The sequence below is a fragment of the Oryctolagus cuniculus genome, chromosome 2, assembly GCF_964237555.1.
Source record: "Oryctolagus cuniculus chromosome 2, mOryCun1.1, whole genome shotgun sequence".
In the NCBI taxonomy this organism is placed as follows: Eukaryota; Metazoa; Chordata; class Mammalia; order Lagomorpha; family Leporidae; genus Oryctolagus; species Oryctolagus cuniculus.
In genome coordinates, this window is record NC_091433.1 from 141,753,509 (window position 1) to 141,775,306 (window position 21,798).

The 21,798-nt window shown below is 41.7% G+C and overlaps 1 protein-coding gene across 13 annotated transcripts in view; it reads left to right on the forward strand.

The window, feature by feature from the left end:
- PUS10 (pseudouridine synthase 10) overlaps positions 1 to 21,798 on the forward strand; it is an 89,547-nt gene extending 67,749 nt beyond the window's left edge. For 11 of the 13 annotated variants that reach the window (XM_051838411.2, XM_051838459.2, XM_051838466.2 and 8 more), the window contains 7 exons: positions 169 to 225; positions 1,052 to 1,128; positions 1,217 to 1,272; positions 2,690 to 2,807; positions 9,139 to 9,281; positions 10,665 to 10,764; positions 13,379 to 15,538. In XM_051838411.2, coding sequence (XP_051694371.1) covers positions 169 to 225; positions 1,052 to 1,128; positions 1,217 to 1,272; positions 2,690 to 2,807; positions 9,139 to 9,281; positions 10,665 to 10,764; positions 13,379 to 13,417 — 590 coding nt within the window. In that variant the 3' untranslated portion in view covers positions 13,418 to 15,538. Of the gene's footprint in view, positions 1 to 168; positions 226 to 1,051; positions 1,129 to 1,216; positions 1,273 to 2,689; positions 2,808 to 9,138; positions 9,282 to 10,664; positions 10,765 to 13,378; positions 15,539 to 20,425; positions 20,522 to 21,236 lie in introns of those variants that run through there. The other 2 variants (XR_007916329.2, XR_011386631.1) reach the window with 2 other exon arrangements.

Genomic DNA, 21,798 nt, shown 5'->3' on the forward strand with positions numbered 1-21,798 from the left:
CATTACCATTACTATTTTTAGCAGAGACCTGGGTAAGAGGAGGGAAGATGACTGTCCCTTGGGGTTCTCCTGTATATTACTCAAGCCCTTTTACTGGGTTTCCAGCAAAGATTAGGAACCAATATCTTAGGGCAATTATGTCTGACTTGTTTTATCTGTTTCCCAAAGGTTTTAATTTTTCATCCTCTGGAAGAGAAGATGTAGACGTGAGAACATTAGGAAATGGTAAGATCACCCTAGCGTTACCAGACTAGAACAGTCTTCGATCCTCACCCTTTCTCGGCAGCTTAGCCAGAACCAGAGTGCCCACGGCCCCAAGCTTCTCCAGTGGAGACGTCTTTGTGGAGCACGGAGCTCCCTTTATCACCTGCATTATACACGTCTTAGCAGGAGTCATTTCGGTGGGGGCCGCCCTGACACGCCTCCAGTGACAAGGGGCTTTCATGTTTACCGACAAGGAGAGCCCGATGTTTTTTTCCCCAAAAGTTGGATTATTGATTGTCCCACTTAATAGCGTTTCAGAAGTACCAGTACAGTTTCCGGAATGTACATCTCCATTGAGAAAGTGAATCTGCTCCGAGCATTCAGGGCTCACCTTCTGCCTAGTTGCCTTACAAGGAAGCTGATGAGAACTGTGTGAGGTCTGTCCGCCTCCCTGTCGTGAAGTCACGGCCTTTCCAGGTCACTAGTGGGTTACACCAGGAAGATGGGATTTCAGCTCGGTGTACCTGGGCATGGCTGTGTGGGACTGCGTTATGTTCTTTAATTAGTGGCTGTTGGAGTTTTATTTGGTAATTACCACAGGCTTGTCTGGAGCTCGGGGAAGCAGTCATTTTCACCTGCTGCCCACGTGCAGGTTTCCAGCCCTCGCCTCCCCCAGAGCTCCTTGATTTCTTTTCACACATTCTTCCCTGTCCCAGCTGTAGCGCTGTCACTCACTCTTAGTCCTCTAGAGCTCAACACGACTTTCGTGCCTCTAACCCCTGGTGCCTTCGCTCGCACGGTAACTCCCTCAACACGCTTCTCTTTCCTGACCGCTGTGCGCTGCCAGGGAGGCCCTTTGCAGTGGAGCTGGTGAACCCGCACAGAATACACTTCACTGCCCGAGAAATTAAGGAGCTGCAGCAGGTAAAGCACGGGGGACGGGGAGGCGTCACGTCTCCAGCTCTGTAACGGAGCACAGTTGCTGACTGCTTTTTCCTTTCTCTTACTACAGAAAATTAATAAGTCATCTAATAAGATCCAAGTGCGTGACCTGCAGCTTGTGACAAGGTGAGGGGTGGGCTAACCAGCGATGATTTCAGGAGGGAGGGGGCAGATCAAATATCTGATAAGGGAGTTGTCTCCAGAATATAAACAAACTCTAACAAACCAATTAAAATGGAGAAACCATTAAATAGCCATTTCTCCAAGGAGGATACCAACAGCCAATAGACATGTGAGAAAATGTTCAGCATCACAGGTCATCACAGAAATGCAAATGAGAATCACAGTGAGATCTCAGTTTGTGCCCACTAGGATGGCTGTTGTTAAAAAGACAGAAAACAGGGCCAGTGCCACGGCTCACTAGGCTAATCCTCCGCCTTGCGGCGCCAGCACACCGGGTTCTAGTCCCGGTCGGGGCGTTGGATTCTGTCTCGGTTGCCCCTCTTCCAGTCCAGCTCTCTGCTGTGGTCTGGGAAGGTAGTGGAGGATGGCCCAGGTGCTTGGGCCCTGCACCCGCATGGGAGACCAGGAGGAAGCACCTGGCTCCTGACTTCGGATCGGCGCGGAACAGTTTGGCAGTTTCTCAAAAGGTCAAACGTGAGAGTTACCCTGTGACCCAGCAACCATTTCTAGGTATTGAATATGCAAGAGAAATGAGAACGCACATCCACACAAAGGCATGGACGTGAGTGTTCATAGTAGCATTATTTATAGCAGCAAAGAAGTAGAAACTCCCCAAAGGTGTGCAGATGAATAACATGGAATTTAGTCGTTCCCCCTTATCTGGGGCATACGTTGCAAGACCTGCTAGTACCAAACTCTATATAAACTGTGTTTTCCTATATGTACATAGCTGTGGTAAAGTTTAATTTATAAATGAAGCAGAGTAAGAGATTAACAATAACAAAACAACAATAGAACAATGTACTAAAATGAGGGTTATTTAAAACTTATTAATTGTGTTTCTGGGATTTACCATTTAATTTTTTTGGACTGCAGTTGGCTGCAGTTAACTGAAACCATCGATTATTGTGTATCCATACAATGGAATATCATTTGGTAATTAAAAGGAGCTAAGCCTTGGTACATGAATGAGCCTTGGAAATACTATGACTTGAAAGAAGCCAGTCACCAAACACCACCATGCTATGTGATTCCATTTTATAGGAAATGTTTATAATAGGAAAATTTATAGAGACAGAAGGTTGATTAGCGGTTACCCAGGGCAGAAGTTCAAGGGGAATGGGAAGTGACTGCTAATGGCTAACGGAGTTTCTTTGGGGGGAGTTCTGAAAGTATTTTAAAATGAGATTGTGGTGACAGGTGCACAGTTCTGTAAACCTACAAAAATTCATTGAATTGTAGTTCAAATGGGGTAATTGCATTTATTATCTCAATAGAGCTATTCTTAAAGGGAATTTTTGGGCAAGGCTTGTAGTATTTTATATATTTAGACAAACTTTGTTTTGTTGTGTCTGTTTAGAGAGGCAATAGGACACATGAAAGAAGGTGAAGAAGAAAAGACCAAGACCTACAGCGCCTTAATATGGATAAATAAAGCAATCCAGAAGAAAGACATTGAATTCCTAGATGATATAAAGGTAGTTTATGTTTTGTTTATTTATTTGTTTGAAAGGCAGAGTTACAAGGCCGGCGCCGCGGCTCACTAGGCTAATCTTCCGCCTTGCGGCGCCGGCACACCGGGTTCTAGTCCCGGTCGGGGCGCCGGATTCTGTCCCGGTTGCCCCTCTTCCAGGCCAGCTCTCTGCTGTGGCCAGAGAGTGCAGTGGAGGATGGCCCAGGTGCTTGGGCCCTGCACCCCATGGGAGACCAGGAGAAGTACCTGGCTCCTGCCTTTGGATCAGCGCGGTGCGCCGGCCGCAGCGCGATGGCTGCGGCGGCCATTGGAGGGTGAACCAACAGCAAAGGAAGACCTTTCTCTCTGTCTCTCTCTCTCTCTCACTGTCCACTCTGCCTGTCAAAAAAAAAAAAATTAAAATTAAAAAAAAAAAAAAAAGGCAGAGTTACAGAGAGCGGGGAGGGAGATGGGGGCTGGGGGGACACTGAGAGGGAGATCTTCTGTCTGCTGGTTCGCTCTCCAAATGACTGCAACAGCCAGGCCTGGGGCTGGGCCAAGCCAAAGCCAGGAGCCCAGACCTCCATCTGGGTCTCATATGTGTGGCAAAGGCCCAAGGACTTGGGCCATCTTCTGCTGCTTTCCCAGGTGCCTTAGCAGGGAACTGCATCAAAAACAGAGCACTTGGGACTTGAACCAGCACCCAGATGGGATGCTGGCATTATAGGCGGAGACTTAACCCTTTTCCTTTCTCTTTTACTTTTTCTGTTGTTTGTAAAAGAGTTATTGTTGTTTGTAACTAAAGTCACAGAACATAGGCTTTAGAGCCTGTGAGACATGGATTCAAGTCCCGGCTTTGTCATTAAGTGGCTGGGAACTCACTTAACCCAGTGGAGAGGCAGTGTCGCTAGGGGTTAGGAGTCCAACCCTAAAGACAGGTTGCCTGGGTGCAAATCCTAAGGTCTTCATTTCTTAGCTGTGTGACTTTAGACAAGTTATTTAATCTCTTTATTGAGTATCAAGCATTTCAAGCATTTAAGAACACAAGCTGGCACATAGAAAACACTCAACAATGCTATTACTATATTTGCTCTTCTGTTAAAATATAAATATATATTAAATATACTTTATAAATATATTATACATTATTTATATTTATATATAACATAAATATACAAAACATAAATCATATAATACATTATTAATATATATGAATATATTATATATAATATATACTGTATTATATACTATGCATATAATATAATATATATTATATGTATTATATTACATATTATCATATTGATATTGATGTATAAATTATGTAAAATATAAATATTAACATGTATTATACATGATAATATATGATATATAATTACACAATATATAAACATAATATATAAGTATGTAATATATATAAATATTGATATATGATGCATAATATATAGTATATATAATATATATAACATGTTATATAGTATATAATATATACTATATATTATATAGTATATATAATAATATTATATATTGTATATATATTTATATATAAAATAGAACTTACCTATGGCCGGCGCCGCGGCTCACTAAGCTAATCTTCCGCCTTGCGGCGCCGGCACCCCGGGTTCTAGTCCCGGTCGGGGCGCCAGATTCTGTCCTGGTTGCCCCTCTTCCAGGCCAGCTCTCTGCTGTGGCTGGGGAGTGCAGTGGAGGATGGCCCAAGTGCTTGGGCCCTGCACCCCATGGGAGACCAGGAGAAGCACCTGGCTCCTGCCATCGGATCAGCGCGGTGCACTGGCTGCAGCACGGCAGCCATTGGAGGGTGAACCAACAGCAAAGGAAGACCTTTCTCTCTGTCTCTCTCTCTCACTGTCCACTCTGCCTGTCAAAAAAAAAAAAAAAAGAAAGAAAGAAAGAACTTACCTAACAGAATTAATGCTAAGATTATCTGTGCAAATAAAAAACACTGATAGTATACGACAGCCTATACATTTTGGGCTATGCCATTTTCCTTCACATGGGAGTGTCACTTGTAGAGAATCTTCCTGTTTGTTTGCATTTTTCTTCCCACCTGCCCCCACTTCTTCCTGTAAAGACGCCAAGAGAGCATAATTGGGCTCAGAAATGCATATAGTTATCACACTGTGGAAATGGGCAGTATTTGGGGCAGGACTTTGGCACAGCGGTTAAGTCATCACTTGGGACACCCATATCCTGTATCAGAGTGCAGTCTACTCCGGTTATGATCCAGCTTCATGCTGACACACACTCTGAGAAGCAGCCATTGATGGCTCAAACACTTAGGTCCTTGCCACTCATGGGGGACACCTGGATTGACTTCTGGGCTCTTGGCTTTGGCCCAGTCTAGTCCTGGCTATTGTGGACATTTGGGGAGTAAAATAATGAATGGACAATTCCTCTGTCTCTGTCTCTCTGCTTGTCAAATAAAGTGAAAATTTTAAAAATTAAATGGGCAGTATTTTATAACAATGTAGATGACCTACTAGAGGGGACTGAATTAATACTGTGGTTACCGTAATTAAATTAGACTGTTACTATCCAGATGTAGTGCATATTCACTGACATTAGAAAATGGTACTAAGTGCTGAGGGGAAAGATAAGGTTAAGAGTAGATAGAAAGATGATACAGTGTGATTTGAACACATACACATATGTTTGTATGTACTCATATATATGACTGTAGAAAACACATTATATGGCAGAAGATACCATAAATAGGATTTATACTTGTCATAAAAATATAAACACCCAATAGATACAAAAGGACAAAAAATATGAGCAGGCAGCTAAAAAATAGCAACTCTAAGTGGCCAAAAGTTATTGTGACTTCTATCTGGAGGTGGGACATCTTTTCAAATAAGACATCACCTTATTTCTGTTGGACCAGTAACACCTAGCAGTGGGCTGGAATGGAGGAGAAGGATAGTTGCATACATTGTCAATAGAAATGGCAAGTGTTGCAGCCTTTATGGAAAGCAGCATGGCAATGATTATTAAAAAAAAATGCATTGGTCTTCTACCCAGCACTCCCTCTGCTGCCAATCTCTCTGACAGAAAGAAAACTCGAGTGTGGAAAGATATCTGCACAGGGATGTTTATTAACTTTGTTGAAAGTGGTAAAATCAATAAAAACTACAAACAAAATGAATGTCCTTCAATAGAAAAATAATAAATATATATAATATATATATATTATATAGGCACCAAAAAACAAAAATGGGGGACTTCTGGTCTAGCTGTTGAGACGCCATTTGGTATGTCCACATCCAGCATGGAGCGCCTGGGACCGAGTCCTGGCTCTGCTCCTGACTCCAGCTTCCGGCTAATGTGCACCCAGGGAGGCAGCAGGAGGCAGTTCAAGTAGGTGGGTTCCTGCCATTGAGTTCCTGGCTCCTGGTTTAGCCTGGCCTAGAACTTGCTGTTAGAGGCATTTGGGGAGTAAGCCAACAGACGGGAGAACTCTTGTTGTCCGACTCTTTCTCTGTCTGCCTACCTTTCAAATTAAAAACAAAAAAACCAGCATATGATCCCAATTACTTTATATGTTAACATGTAAACATGTGGATAGTAATACATGATGAAAAATGTTGAGGAGAGATGTGCCTTGACGGAGTACCCATGGTGTTTTCAGGGGAAAAGTGCAGAATGAGGTTTCGGTGGCAACGCTATTCACCTGCTTAGAGAAGCTCCTCTCTAAAGCAAGGGCCCCTCTGGAGGTCAGCTCTGCGACCCTGGAACTGAGCCCTAATTATCTAGGGCCTTTGGGATAATGGTTATAATGTAGATACATTTTTAAGATTTTAAAACAGATTTATAAAATTCTCCATTCTTTCACATGTGTATGAGTCATTCAAAATGCTACTGGAAAAATAAACTTGTTTTTTTTTTAAATAATTTATTTACATTTGAAAATCAGAGACCAGGAGAGACACAGAGAGTGTGCCCTTCCATCTACTGGTTCACTCCCCAAATGGCCACAACAGCCAGTGTGGGGCCAGGCCTAAGGCAGGAGCCAGGAGCTTCTTCCTGGTCTCCCACATGGTTGCAGGGGCCCAAGCACGTGGGCCATCTTCTGTTGCTTTCCCAGGCCATTAGCAGGGAGCTGGATTGGAAGAGGAGCAGCCGGGACTCAAACTAGCACCCATAGAGGACACGGGTGACACAGGTGACAGCTTTAACCACTAGGCCACAACACCGGCTCCTAAACTCATTTGAGGGTAGTAGCCAATGAGCTAATTCAGAAATAATGCTGGCTGAAAGATTATTATATAGAAGCAGACTCAGTGGTAAAAGGATCTATTTTAATGGTCCATAGTCCAAGTCGGCTGATGTGATTAGTGGATTTCTGGTAACATTTTTTACAGTTTGCAAATATTCCTGCTGCCATAAACATATAAAGACTGAATCAGTTTCCAATTCTGAGAAAGTTATTTCAAATGTACTATTTGTCCCCCTTTTTAAGGGCAACCTACTTCTATGGAAAAAAGTGTATTTGTGTTTCTGAAAAGCAGAGTGCAAGTTAGAGTAAATGGTTTCCTTTTGTCAGCTACAGAGACAAGAAACATGAGCAGCAAGCAGCGTTGGTCTGAGAGCCAGGCTGGCAGCAGTGCTGGGCCTCACAGCTCAGCTGGTATTTCCACTTCCTGCCTGGTTCCTGGTCAGCCTCCTGGGAGTGACTGAGAGGTGAAGGAATCAGAGAAGAGCACTCGTTCTGTAGTTGCTCAATTAAAGGCTGGCTGTTCCTGCAGTCTGAAGTGCAGCCTGTTTTTATAGACTCCTTAATAGTTAGCCTTGGCCTTTATTTTATTGGTCTTTTTGTCCAGAGAAAAGGCCAACCTTGTGGAGATGGCTTATCTCAGAATAATAATAAAAATGGTTCTAAAATCAAAGAATTAAGCATAAAAACCACAGAGTTGGGGGGGGGGGTTGCTGACTCACCACTCTGATAACGGCGGTTATACCTTCCCAGCATGCTCTTTGTCAGAACTCGCCCTTCCTTTCTCTGCAGAGAGCGCCACACAGCAGAGACCAGACAGAAACCTTTCTTCGCTCAGCAGGGCTCAGGCACTCACTAAGCATGTGAATTAGGAATCGTTCCAACAAGAAACTGCAGAGGAAGCCCAGTTCTCGGGAACTGGCATTTCTAGTTCTGCCCAGTACCTATTTTTAAAATTGGAATTAACCTTTTACAGTATTTCTCCTTATTTCTTGATTATATCTTGTGACATAAAGGAAAATCTCTCATTTGAACTAATTGTAAGGAAAGCAAGCCCACGTCCCCGAAGCAGCTGAGATGAGGCGACACTGCTGCGTTCCGGGGCTGGGCTAACCTGCTCAGAGCCTGATTTGTTGTGCACACCTACTTGTAATCATTACATTGGAATGTCACCTTCGCCACTTTTCCAGATTTATCCTTCTGTATAACCAGAAAACCAAACCAAACCAACCACCCCGAGAGCGCATATATGGCCCTCCTTGGAATATGCAAAGCACGCTTGTGCACAAGTGAGGCACGTGTTGTACTTGCAAGCAGCCATTTCTCACCCCAGCCTGAAATCCTCCCAGGTCACTCTGTTGGTTGGAAAATTAAAGAACGAACATTGCCCTCTCGGGGCAGGCACTGCACTTCAGCAGGTTAAACTGCTGCTGGGGACGCCCGCATCCCACATCAGAGTGCCTGGTTTGAGTTCCGGCTTCCCCAACCAGCTCCCTGCTAATGTGCATCTGGGAGGCAGCAGGTGATGGCTCAAGTACCTGGACCCTTGCTACCCACATAGCAGAGCCATAGGGCGTGCCTGGCTCCCGGCTTTGGCCTGCCCCTAGCCTTGGCTGTTGTGGGCATCTGGGGATTGATCCAGGGGATGGAAGATCTGTCTCTGTCTGCCTCTCCCTTTCATGCTGCCTTTCACATATATAACATTTCTCTCCCTCTCCCTCTCCCTGTCCCTCTCCCCCCCCCCCCCCCCCACGAACACACGCACACACAGTCTGTAAAGAGCACTGCCTTCCAGAAGAGCCCATTGAAGCAAAAGACAGGGTGGAACTCTAGGGTCGTAACCAACCCTTTAAATATTAGAGCAAGAGACTTTGAGGATTATTGCTTTGAAACCTTTTTTTGGATTTTGTTTATGAGGAAGGTCCTGGAGCCCAGGAAGTGAGGAATTATGGACCAGGTTCTGAGAAGAGCACAGGCTGAACCTGAGGGGAGACGGTTTATTGCAGTGTGATCCATGGAGCCCCTCCCGAGCACATGTGTGGCGAGGGTTGCGTGACAGAGGAGCCGAGCCATCCTTCCCTGGGTGGCCGCGCTGACTCTCTGCTGTGACCATACCCCCCTGCAGGACCTCAAGATCGACCAGAAAACCCCTCTCCGGGTCCTGCACCGCAGGCCACTGGCTGTGAGATCGCGTGTCATTCACTCCATGGAGACGCACTACGTGGACGAGCATCATTTTCGCCTCCATCTCAAGACTCAAGCTGGGACGTATCCTCTCGCTGTCCGCACCGCGGGATCCTAGTGGAACAGCTAGTGCAGGCCTGGAAGAGGCGCCACTTGGTCTGGGAGGTATTAGGGAAAGCATTATAAGTACAGTGGAGAAGAAGCCATGCTTTTTTGGTTTGATATCTTTTTTCTTTTGTGGTTTTCAAAATGACTTTAAAAACAATTTTTTATTTATTTGAGAGGCAGAATTAGAGAGGGGGTAGAGAGAGAGAGAATCAATTTTCCAGCCACAGGTTCACTCCCCAGATGGCCATGGTTGGACCAGGTGGAAGCCAGGAGCTTCATCTGGATCTCCCATGTTGAGTGGCAGGGGCCCAAGCACTTGGGCCATCTTCCACTGCTTTCACAGGCCATAGCAGAGAGCTGGATCAGAAGAGGAGCTGTCGGGACATGAACCAGTGCCCATATGGGATGGCAGCATCACAGGCAGCAACTTTACCTGCTATGCCACAGGACCAGCCCCCAAAATGACTTTAAATTATGAGGTACAATCAGTTCAATGTCATCTTTGAAGTTATTTATGTTTCATGTAATTAGTTTGGTACCCAGTGCTGGGCACATAGGAAGTAGTCAGAAACATTTTTAATGGATTCATTTGCTGTCTCTACATAGTATGCAAGCCACAAATTCATGACCAAATGTGGGTCCTGTTAGCATTTCAAGCCCTTGCCGGATGAATAAACATGGTTGGCAGATGGGAATGATGACTGTACATATTGATCTTAACTTTATGTGGCCAATGGCCCAGAACAGCAGCCCGTGTCCCTAAAACATCTGAATTGTAAAAACTCAGTGGGGTCAGTGCTATGGTGTAGCGGGCTAAACCTCCACCTATCGTGCCAGCATCTCATAGGTGTGTCTGTTTGTGTTCTGGTTGCTCTTCTGATCCAGCTCTCTGCTACAGCTGGGAAAGCAGTAGAGACGGTCCAAGTGCTTGGGTCCTTGCACTGGCATGGGAGACCAGGAGGCCTCCCAGGCCAGATCAGAAGTGGAGCAGCCAGGTCTCGAACCAGCACCTATATGGGATGCCGAACTGCAGGGCGGAGGCTTTAACCGCTATGCCACAGCGCTGGCCTCTATAGCTAATTTTTAAGTCCCATATATAAATCTTGACACTTTGGGGATAAGCTATAATGAAAAAAAGAAAACTATGACTTTTGGTACTTTTGATGTAAACAGAGGTCCTGGGTCCTTATGTTGACTTCCAAGCTAATAGGAACCAGTTTTCCATAGCTTATTTTCCAAGACATGTATCACAATCAGAGCTCAGGATGGTGTTGTAACATTCCTGCTTTGACCTATCCAATCTTGCCCATTGGTTGGTACTGCATGGCTGTCTTCACTGTTTCCTTAAACAAAGCCCAGGTACATCAAAGAGTTTGTCCATGGAGACTTCGGGAGAACTAAGCCAAACATTGGCTCTCTGATGAGTGTGACTGCAGACATTCTTGAGCTGGATGTTGAGGTAAGCCAGCTCTGGAGTGCACATTTGCAAATTCAGCCAGAGTGATGCTCCTTGGCACTTAGTCAGATAGCACTACCCACCTTCATAGTACTGGAAAATAATCACACAGTATCACTGTATCACAAGAAATACCTTCAGACTTCATTAAAAATACAAGGTCTCATTTACTATTTTATCTATTTACTAGTTGCTTTACATAAAGTAACTTTTAAGCCAAGCAAAATTGTAATGACTCTCATATGTCCTTTGAAATCAAGAGTACATTTCCATATCTGTTTTGTTTTATAAAGAATTCAAGGCAGCTTGCTCAGAAATGTACATTCAGGGTGGGTGGGTGGGAGTCGCATTTCTGTAAAGGACCTCTATGCTGTGGTCCAGACTTCTTGCTCTTACAGCCTGAACTGAAAGAAGGTTAAATTCTAAAGAATGGCTATTTCAGGAAATTGTTTGTTTCATTTGAGTATCACATAGTGAGTAATACATTGTGTTCCTTGATGAAAGTCTATTTAGGAATAGTCTTTATCCTTCATCTTATCCTCCAAATCTTAGGAAAGCTAGCATTTTGTATTAGGAATAATATTAAAGTTATAAAGAGAGGTTGATATCATTGCCTCGCATGAAAAAACTATAGTAATCGATTATCGCAGATCCTCTGATTGGACTTTACGCAGTTTCTGCAGTGCACCCAATGACAGCTCCTGCAAGCCTGCCTTTTCAGTGAGCCTATCATTTTGAGGAAGATAACTTTTAGCTCTTTGGCCCTCGTTCTTAGGACATTCTGAGATCTCAGGAGTGTCAAGGAGTCACAGGCCAAGGTTTCTCAACCCTGAGTGTCCACTGGAATCACCTGGGGAGCTTTTGAGATAATACACCACGGCTATCCTCCCTTGCCTTCAACACACGCTTGCAATCAGTGATGTTTAAAAATTCAGTTTGAGAAACCACTCATTAACTTATTATGGATGTTTTGTATATGGCTACATTGTGAAACTAGTTTAACTGAAGTTATCTTTAGATTTGTAAAAGACACACACACATAAAAGTGTTTATGTTTTAAAGATTTATTTGAAAGGTAGAGTGACAAAGGGAGGGATAGTGGGGAGACAGATCTTCCATCCACTGGTTCACTGGCCAAATGGCCGTAACAGCTGTGGCTGGGGCTGGGCCAGGCTGAAGCTGGGAACCCAGAACTCCATCCGGTCTCCCACAGGGATGGCACGGGCCCAGGTACTTGATCCAGCATTCACTGCTTTGCCAGGCATGTTAGCAGGGAGTTGGATTGGAAGCAGAGTAACTGGGACTCAAACAGGCACTTGAAACGGGATGCTTGCATTGCAGGCAGTGGCTTACCCATTGTACCACAATGCCAGCTTGCTATTTCCTAATCAAAGTTTTATAAATCTGGAATGTGAATGACTCATGGATTAACAGTTTCAGTACCTCATTTTAGTTTTCAAATTTTTAAAGTTAATAAAAACTATGAATATTTTAACTTTCTCTTAAAACACATTCCTTATAGTTACGACATGGTATGCGGGGCTGATGCTGTGGCATAGTGGGTTAAGCTGCTTTCTGCAGAGCTGACATCCCGTAAGGGCACCGGTTTGTGTCCCAGCTGCTCTTCCTCTGATCCAGCTCTCTGCTATGGCCTGGGAAAGCAGAAGATGGCCCAAGTCCCTGGGCCCCTGCACCCACGTGGGAGACTGGGAAGAAGCTCCTGGTTTTGGATTGGCCCAGCTCCTTCGAGAGTGAACCAGCAGATGAAAGCTTGCTCTCTCTCTCTCTCCGTCTTCCTCTTTCTCTGCCTTTCAAACAAATACATCTTTTTAAAAAACAGACATGTTTATGTGTGGACAAAATAGTCTTACTGTAATTTCATCATAACTTGAAGGCCAAGGTTTTGTTCCAGAAGAGCAAAATGAAGGTAAGAGTAGACTAGACTTTGAAAGAATCAAACACAAAGATACTTAATCCTTTTCTAGTTACAGGTGATCTTTCATATTCTTGTCTTTTAGATTTAGTTGCTAGGTTACCAGCAAGGCTATAGGTTTACACACTATTGAATGTGTTAAATCAGAGATGGAGCCGACACTGCGGCTCACTAGGCTAATCCTCCGCCTTGCGGCACTGGCACACCGGGTTCTAGTCCCGGTCGGGGCACCGGATTCTGTCCCGGTTGCCCCTCTTCCAGGCCAGCTCTCTGCTGTGGCCTGGGAGTGCAGTGGAGGATGGCCCAAGTACTTGGGCCCTGCACCCGCATGGGAGACCAGAAGCACCTGGCTCCTGGCTTTGGGTCAGCGCGGTGCGCCAGCCACGGCGGCCATTGGAGGGTGAACCAATGGCAAAAGGAAGACCTTTCTTTCTCTCTCTCTCTATCCACTCTGCCTGTAAAAAAAAAAATAAAATAAAAATCCTGCTGCTTGCTTAATTCAGAAACAGAGCTTAAGCTTAAGAATCCCTAGAATGGACAAGAGCATTTAAATGATGGTGTTCAGTACCTCTTGCCTTCAAATGCATCTTCTTCTGCTGTATTATGGTAAATTTGAGCAATATTACCAGTAACTGTTGACCAGAATAGTATGAGCTGTTTTAATGACTGTTTTCTCCCTTCTAGTCTGTGGATGTTGACTGGCCACCTGCTCTGGAAGACTAACTTCTCAATGTGGAGACCAAGAGTAGTGTTTTCCTGGTATGATGTAGACTTCCACTCAACATCCATGCTAACACAGCTGTTTACCCAGCATAACGGTGTCTGGGAAACCATCTGGATCATGTTGATCTGTATGATTTCTAGTTTATTGCAACAGCTCAGGATCTCTGTGTGTAGATTTTGTGTTCTAACTGTTCCAAGGATGTCGTGATTTTTTCTCATTTCCTCTTACATCTCCACAAAACAAAATAAGGAAACCATTCTCTCAATTCTTCGATTTAGAGGGGTATACAAAAAAGACACATTCTTTTTTAGTCTGAGACGCTGTAATTTCTTGCAACAAGATTTTCCTCTTGAAGAGGCATTCTACCTTTAAAATCATGTTCCAAAGCTTTAAAATTATCTGAATAAAATTTTTTTCTAGATTTATGCAGCATAGTATCCTATAATATTCTAAGATATCAAATGAAAATCTGCCAATATTTTTCCTGGTGAGCCTCAAGCAAACTATTACCAATAGAAGCCCTTTTGAGCGTGATTTGTCACATATCTAATGACCTCAAGTTCCTATTTTGACAATCTAAAATTGTCAATACCTTTCTTCTGTGCAAGGGGAAGTGAAACCTTAGTAATTGAGACATACCATTTTAAATAAGGAGAAACAAGTGCCTTCAGTAACTCCAATCCCAGGGTTAAGAATTTGAAAAACAGATTGCTAAATAAAGGGTAAACTAGTATTACTTCAATATATTAATTTCAAACGTCTTAATGAAAGGCAAATAGGAAATTGTCTCTATTTCATAAATATTGAAACCAAAGAAGTTAGATGACATCTAAAAATTGTTACCTCCATATCTAGGAATAGAACTGAAGTTGCTTTGTCTCTAGAGTTCTTTTCTAAAACATTATATTATTGAGTACTTATGGTATGGAGGAGGCACCTGAGGATGCCTTTTAGACTCATGGACCATTATAACTGAGTTTTGGAATTAAAATACCAAATCAAGCAGCTTACCAAAAAAAAGCCCAAGTATATTTCATACAATCTCATATAACTGCCACCTGTAAGTTTATTACCCAATGGTGTTATGAAGGGAAATAATATTAAGAAAGCTAAACTTGGGGCTGGCACTGTGGTATAAAAGGCTAAGCCTCAGCCTGCAGTGCCAGCATCCCATATGGGCACCAGTTTGAGTCCCAGCTGCTCCACTTCTGATCTAGCTCTCTGCTATGGCCTGGGAAATCAATGGAAGATGGCCCAGTGCTTGGGCCCCTGTACCACTATGGGAGACCAAGAAGAAGCTCCTGGCTGCTGGCTTCAGCTTGACCCAACCCCGGACATTGGGGCCATTTGGAGAGTGAACCCAGCAGAAGAAAGATTCTCTCTCTATCTCTGCCTTTCAAATAAATAAAAAGGAAAAAAGAAAGCTAAACCTAAAGAACAATGGGTTACTGAAAGTTTTAGAAAAGAACTTTCCTGGGGCTGGCACTGTGGCACAGCGGGTTAATGCCCTGGCCTGAAGCGCCGGCATCCCATATGGGTGCTGGTTCGAGACCTCGCAGCTGCTCCACTTCCGATCCAGCTCTCTGCTATGGCCTGGGAAAGCAATAGTAGATAGCCTAAGTCCTTGGGCCTCTGCACCCACGTGGGAGACCCAGAGGAAGCTCCTGGCTCCTGGCTTCGGATCAGCGCAGCTCTGGCCATTGGGACCATCTGGGGAGTGAATCATCGGATGGAAGACCTCTCTCTCTGCCTCTCCTTCACTCTCTGTGTAACTCTGGCTTTCAAATAAATAAAATAAATCTTAAAAAAAAAAAAAAAGGAAAACTTTCCTAAAATTTCAGATTTAAGTGTAATTCCTGTCACTCTTAATATAGCTATTAGAGGTTTTTTTTTTAGTATTCACATGGCTTGTATAGTATCAATTACTCACTGTTTCCCATCTCTGTATTACACATATTTCATAAATATGAAGATTCACTTTAGATATCAGGAAAATAGTGTTAACTGGTAAGCCAGCCTACCACTTTGATTTCATATGTGAATAGTAGCAAATAATTTTCACTCTTTCCAATGTTAGAAAATGAGAATGGAATAACAGAAATAAACTTCTGATAAAAGAACTTCTGTGTGAATCATTTTCAATTTCTGAAGAAATTTTGCTACAGAAAGACAAATAATGTAAGAGTCTTTTGAATATTTCTTTTGTTTCAGCTTTGAATCCAGTATATCTGTAATATGGAAAATTCAGGAACCTCCTTAGCAAACTTAGAAAACTTATTTCTTAAATTTTTAAACCCAAAATTACACAAAATTTCAAGCAAAGAGTAATATTAGCTGTAAACATTCCATTTATTTGAGACACAAGTTGTTAAAAATTAATGTTGATCCTTGTTCTAGGTGAAATTGGAAACATCAGGTAATGAGAATACCATAGTTTCCTTTTGCTTAAAAATAATTCTTAAAATTTTATAGTTTCTTTTTTTAAAGCTTTAAATTAGAAGTATTTTAAATAACATTCAGAGAAAGTTAGCTCTTTCAGTTTGCAGTTTTTAGTATTTCTGTGTCCCAAATATAGTCTGTGGTTTATTTTAGGAAAATCACAATTCTGAATACCTGGGGAACAAGCTACTAAAATGAAAAATTTTCAAGATAACTTTATATTTTCAAGTTATAGCAAATAAATTTAAAAGTTAAATTTCATTTTGTAAGAGAAAAACATTTTAGGCTAATCTTTAGTTTTATACTTTTTAAATCCAAAAGAAATTGACTTTGATATAAGCTTTTCTGAGTTCATTTTAAAATGGTACCCTTAAGTTGAACCATTGAGCCAATGATGCCTTATTGTCTCAAATACACTAGTGTGTAATTCCTACAAAGGATATTCTTTAATCCAGCCCCAGTACTGCTATCAAAATCAGGACTGATACATTAGTATTATCCAATCCTCAGGCCCTCTTCAAGCTTTGCTAGTTGTCCTACCAGTGTTCTTCATAGTCTGGTGATTGTACTGTGCATTTAATTATGTCCCTAGTTCCCAACCTGAAACACTCTGTCTTCCCTTGATTTCCATTACTTACACTTTTGAGCATTTCAGGCCAGTAGTAATCCCTCAGTTAGGATTTGCTTGATGTTTCCTTATTATCAGACTCCATTTGCACCTTTTTGGTATGAGTACCACACAGAAAACATTATGTACTTGCATCTTATCAGCGTTTATTTGCCCAGTTACTGATGGTTGGGCTTTGATCACTTGATCAAGGTACTGTCTACCAAACTTCTCCATTGATAAGGTAACTCTCTTTTTTCCCTTTTGCCATTAGTATCTTGTAAAGAGGCTATCCAACGTTCACTCCCAAGTTTAGCATCCATTCAAGATTTCCACCTGAATCAATTATTGTACCAATTGCCAAATATTTTCTAATTTATCATTCCCTTTTTTTTTTTTGCCAGGCAGAGTGGACAGTGAGAGCGAGAGAGACAGAGAGAAAGGTCTTCCTTCTGTTGGTTCACTCCCCTAATGGCCGCCGCGGCCAGCGCACCGTGCCGATCCGATGGCAGGAGCCAGGTACTTATCCTGGTCTCCCATGGGGTGCAGGGCCCAAGGACCTGGGCCATCCTCCACTGCACTCCTTGTCCACAACAGAGAGCTGGCCTGGAAGAGGGGCAACCGGGACAGAATCCGGCGCCCCGACCGGGACTAGAACCCGGTGTGCCGGCGCCGCAAGGCGGAGGATTAGCCTAGTGAGCCGTGGCGCCGGCCTAATTTATCATTCCTTTAACATTTATTGGTCATCATTCCATTAAAAGGTAGTTTCTCATTTATTTACATCACTGTGTAATTAAAAATGTTTATTTTTGTGACTAGATAATAATGTATTAGTTTTAATTTCCTGAATTTGATACTTGTGGGGTTAAGTGCAATGTTCTTGTTTGCAGGAATTACACAGAAACAAGACTCACAGCCTTCCTATTTGATGGGTTTTAATTTCTGCTTTTTAAGTATTGATTTTGCCAATGGGACACGCTTCAGGCTGGGTTGTGTTCTTTTGACATGTCCCCATCATTCTTTAAGTTCTTATTTTATACAAAAAGATATTCCAGGGCCCACGCTGTGGCACAGCAGGTTAAGCTGCTGGCATCCCTATGCATGCTCATTCAAGTCTCAGATGCTCTACTTCCAATCAAGTCTCCTATTTTTTTTTTTAAAGATTTATTTATTTATTTGAAAGTCAGAGGCCTTATAACTTCACTACTGAATTTTACAAAACATTTAAAGAATGATTACCAGTCCTTGTCAAACTCTTCCCAAAAAATGGAAGGGAAGGGAATTCTGAAGTCCATTTGTGAGTCTAGCATTACCCTGATATCAAAGCTGGATTAGGACATTATCAATAAACAAACTACATGCCAATGTCTCTGATGAACACAGATGCAAAAATTCAACAAAATACACACCAAATTTAATAGTGCACTTGAAAAAGCACTTACCATGATACAGTGGGATTTATCTCGAGGATACAAGGATGGTTCAACCTGCAAATCTATAAATGTGATATACATCAACAAATTAAAGGCCAAAAAACATCATCTCAATAGATGCAGAAAAGGCATTTGACAAAATTTACCATCCTTTCATAAAAACTGCCTATAGACTACATCTAGGAGGAACATAACCCAACACAATAAAGACCATACATGACAATTCCACAGCCAACACCATAGCAGAGTACAGCACTGAAGGCCTTTCTCAAAGATCACAGACAACACAGGATGTCCCCTCTCACCACTTCTATTCAACACAGTACTGGAAGTGCTGGCAAGAACAATTAGGGAAGAAAAAAAATAATAGACATTAAATTGGAAAGGAAGAAGTTAGATTATCCCTGTTTGCAGAGAACGTGATTTTACTTAAGGAAAACCCTAATCCACCAAAAAACTTTGTATATTTATTGAATATACAAATTCAATAAATTTGCAGGACCCCAAATCAACATAGAACAGTCAGTAGTCTGAAAAACCAAGAATCAAATCTCATTTACAATAGCTTCACAAAAATATATGCTTATGAATAAATTTAACCAAGAAAGTGAAGGAGCTCTACATTGGAAGTATAAAGGTGAAACATCTCCACACTATAAACACTGTTGGAAGGATGGAAAGATACCACACATTCATAGGTTGGGAGAATCAATATTGTTAAAACATCCATTGTTACCCAAAGTGATCTTTTAAAGATTTACCTGTTTTTTTGTTTTTGTTTATTTTTTTTGGAAGGCAGAATTAGAGAAGGAGAGACAGAGATATCTTCCAGAGATATCACTCCCCAAAGGGCCGCAATAGCCAGTACTTGGCCAGGCCAGCAGCTTCATCAGGTCTTCCACGCTTGTGGCAGGGGCTCAAGTCCTTGGGCCATCTGCTGCTGCTTTCCCAGGCACACCATCAGCCATGGAGCTAGATCCAAAGCGGAGCAGCCGGAACTCAAATCTGGGATGCTGGCATCTCAGCAGCAGCTTAACCCTCTACACCACAACACCAGCCCTGAGTCAGCGGATTTTTTACAAAAGTGCCAAGAATACACAGAGGGGAAAGGGCAAGTCTGAACAGACATTTCATTTCTCAAAAGCTGACATGCAAATACTAAGGTATATGAAACCTTCCCCAACATCGCTCATCACCAAGGAAATTTAAGTTAAAACCTGACATCTGTTTGAATTGCTATTCTCAAAAAGGCAACAAGTGTTAAAACGTGGCGAGACGGGAACCCTTATGATACTTGAGGGGAAGGTAAATTAGCATATCCATTATAAAGACAATATGGAAGTTCCTCAGCAAATTAAAAATAGACGGATCATGAGATCAAGCAATCTCACTACTTAATATGTGAAAAGGAAATGAAATCAGTATACTGGAGATACATCTGCATTCACATGTTCTTTGCAATAGCCAAGACGTAGAATCTTTAACCTACATGTCTAGCCCCAGATGAATGAATAAAGAATTGTGATATCTGCAAGATGGAAGAGTCCTTACCAGAACCCAACAATACTGGTTCCTTGATCTCAAACTTCCAGCCCTAGAACTGTGAAAAAATAATTTGTTGTTTAAGCCAAAACAATTTAAAAAGGCATTTCATTACTCTACAAAGTTACCATTTCAATACACATGCAAGCGTTCAGCTTTAGCATTCCATAAACATTTTTTTAAAGTTTTTGTTTTTATTTATTTGGAAGGCAGAGTCTGGGGGGCAGAGGAGGCCAAGACCTTCCATCTGCTCGTTCACTCCCCAAATGCTGGCAAGAACTGGGGCTGGTTCAGGCTGAAGCCACAGGCCAAGAATCCCATCTGGGTTTCCCACGCGGGTGGCTGGGACCCCATCAATTGAACCATCACCCTGCAGGGAGGTGGATCAGAAGCAGAGGCAGGACTCAACACCAGGCACTTCAATGTGGGATACAGGCAAGCAGCAGTCCAACAATATCCACCCCCCAAAATGCCTATTTGTAAGCAAGCAAAATTACCTTTCCGGGAAGATGTTATAAATATGTAGAAAATCTGTTGATACTTTGAAAACCAAGCAGCAGTAACATTTTATCAAGGATTTTAGAAGTTTTCCATTTATTATTAAAGAAAAAAATCATTGTATACAAAGATATTATAAAGATAAAATATTCTGTACAATAAAACACATTCTGACATTTTAAAAACTATTGCATACCGATACTAAACTTAACATTAAATAATTGAACAGTACCTGAGAACTTTTAAGTATCATTCTTAGCAGTGCCTCCAATGTTTTTCCAGTCATCAAGCATATACTACTACTTGGAACAGACAAAAAATTATTTTGCTATTCTGCTGGGATCTAGATTCATCATAGCCAACAGTATTTTTAAGGACTTACTTTAAAACAAGAATCGCCTCTAAAGATTCCCTGGTCTGACTCATTCATTTAAGAAGGCTCATTAACCAGAAGCTCTATGTTTTCCTTCCCATCTCAAAACTACCAGAACCGTGCTACAGTGGCTAACAGGATCAGCTAATTACACAAAAATCCAGTGGCCCGCCAGGGAAATCTCAAGACAATTCAACAAATGGATCCCTAGGTACTCCAAACTTACTTATATCTAACTACATTTTATTGAAAGCTGTAATGTTTTGATTAGATAAAGAAATTTTAACAAGTGGGAAAGGTGAATATTTGCTACTTTTATCATAAATTTATATTTACTTGCTAATATCCTTGAAAGTTCAATCTGCTAAAGAACATTTCATACTAATTATTGTGTATTACCATTTCACATATTAAGTGTTTAATGAATTTTATTTGTACTTCTTTAAATTTTTGAAAGCCCAGTAGTAAACGAAGTTGTGGGAATAAGTGGTAAGAATATTAGAATATGGTAAATTCTACCTCTTTAAATTGGTAATTACTAGCAAGTAGTACATATCCTAAAACCACAGACATTTAGAATAGAGGGATTGCTTTTCAAAAAATGATGTATCTTTTTTATTATTGGGGGTAGTTGAAACAGTAGTTTTTTGGTCTGTCATACACATGAAATGAAATTTCATACAGGATTACTTTTGAGATTTGATCTTACCCACTGTTATTAAACCTGTGCTTTAACTGAACTCTGCTAAGATATGAGTTAAAATACTTATTTTACTAAGTCTTAGACAAACAAAGGCATAAAACTAGACAGATAACCCGTATATTTATGTCTAAGAATCGACTCCTGGGCTTTCAAGACAAACAATGAAATTTCTACTATATGCAATACAAAAAGCATTTTATAATTTTCCCTCTTTCACATGCAGCCTGTGAAAACAAAAGTTTTCATGAAAGAAAGTTTTGGTGGCAACTTCATTAACTCTGATGAGACTCACTTTGAGAAAGCGTGAAAGTACTCCCGATTCATAATCGTCTTTGGCAAAGAAATTCAAAATCACAGAATTTTAGAACTGAAGTCATTAACTGACTTTATCCACACTCTACATAGGAAGTGTTTCTGCAAAGAATAAATCTAAAAGAAGGGAATATCCCCCAGATCTGGACAATTGCTGATCATTCTAAAAAGACACCTATCTCAAGGTTCTTGATTACTGATCTAACCCATAGTGATTTTTCTCACTCTGTCGTGTACAAGGTAACTAGAAGGAGTGTGTAGAGGTGAATCAGGGCCACAGGATATACCGATATTGGCTTATTAATATTTGATTAGCCCTACAATTTACAGTGTTTCTTCTCATGTATTATTTTATTTAGTATAATAATCTGTGAGGTAGATAGGCTGGGTATTATCTGACAAAGGTCTCTCTTCTGTTTCTCCATACTGTTTAACAGCACATGATAATCTTTCAATAAATTTATGATAACTTA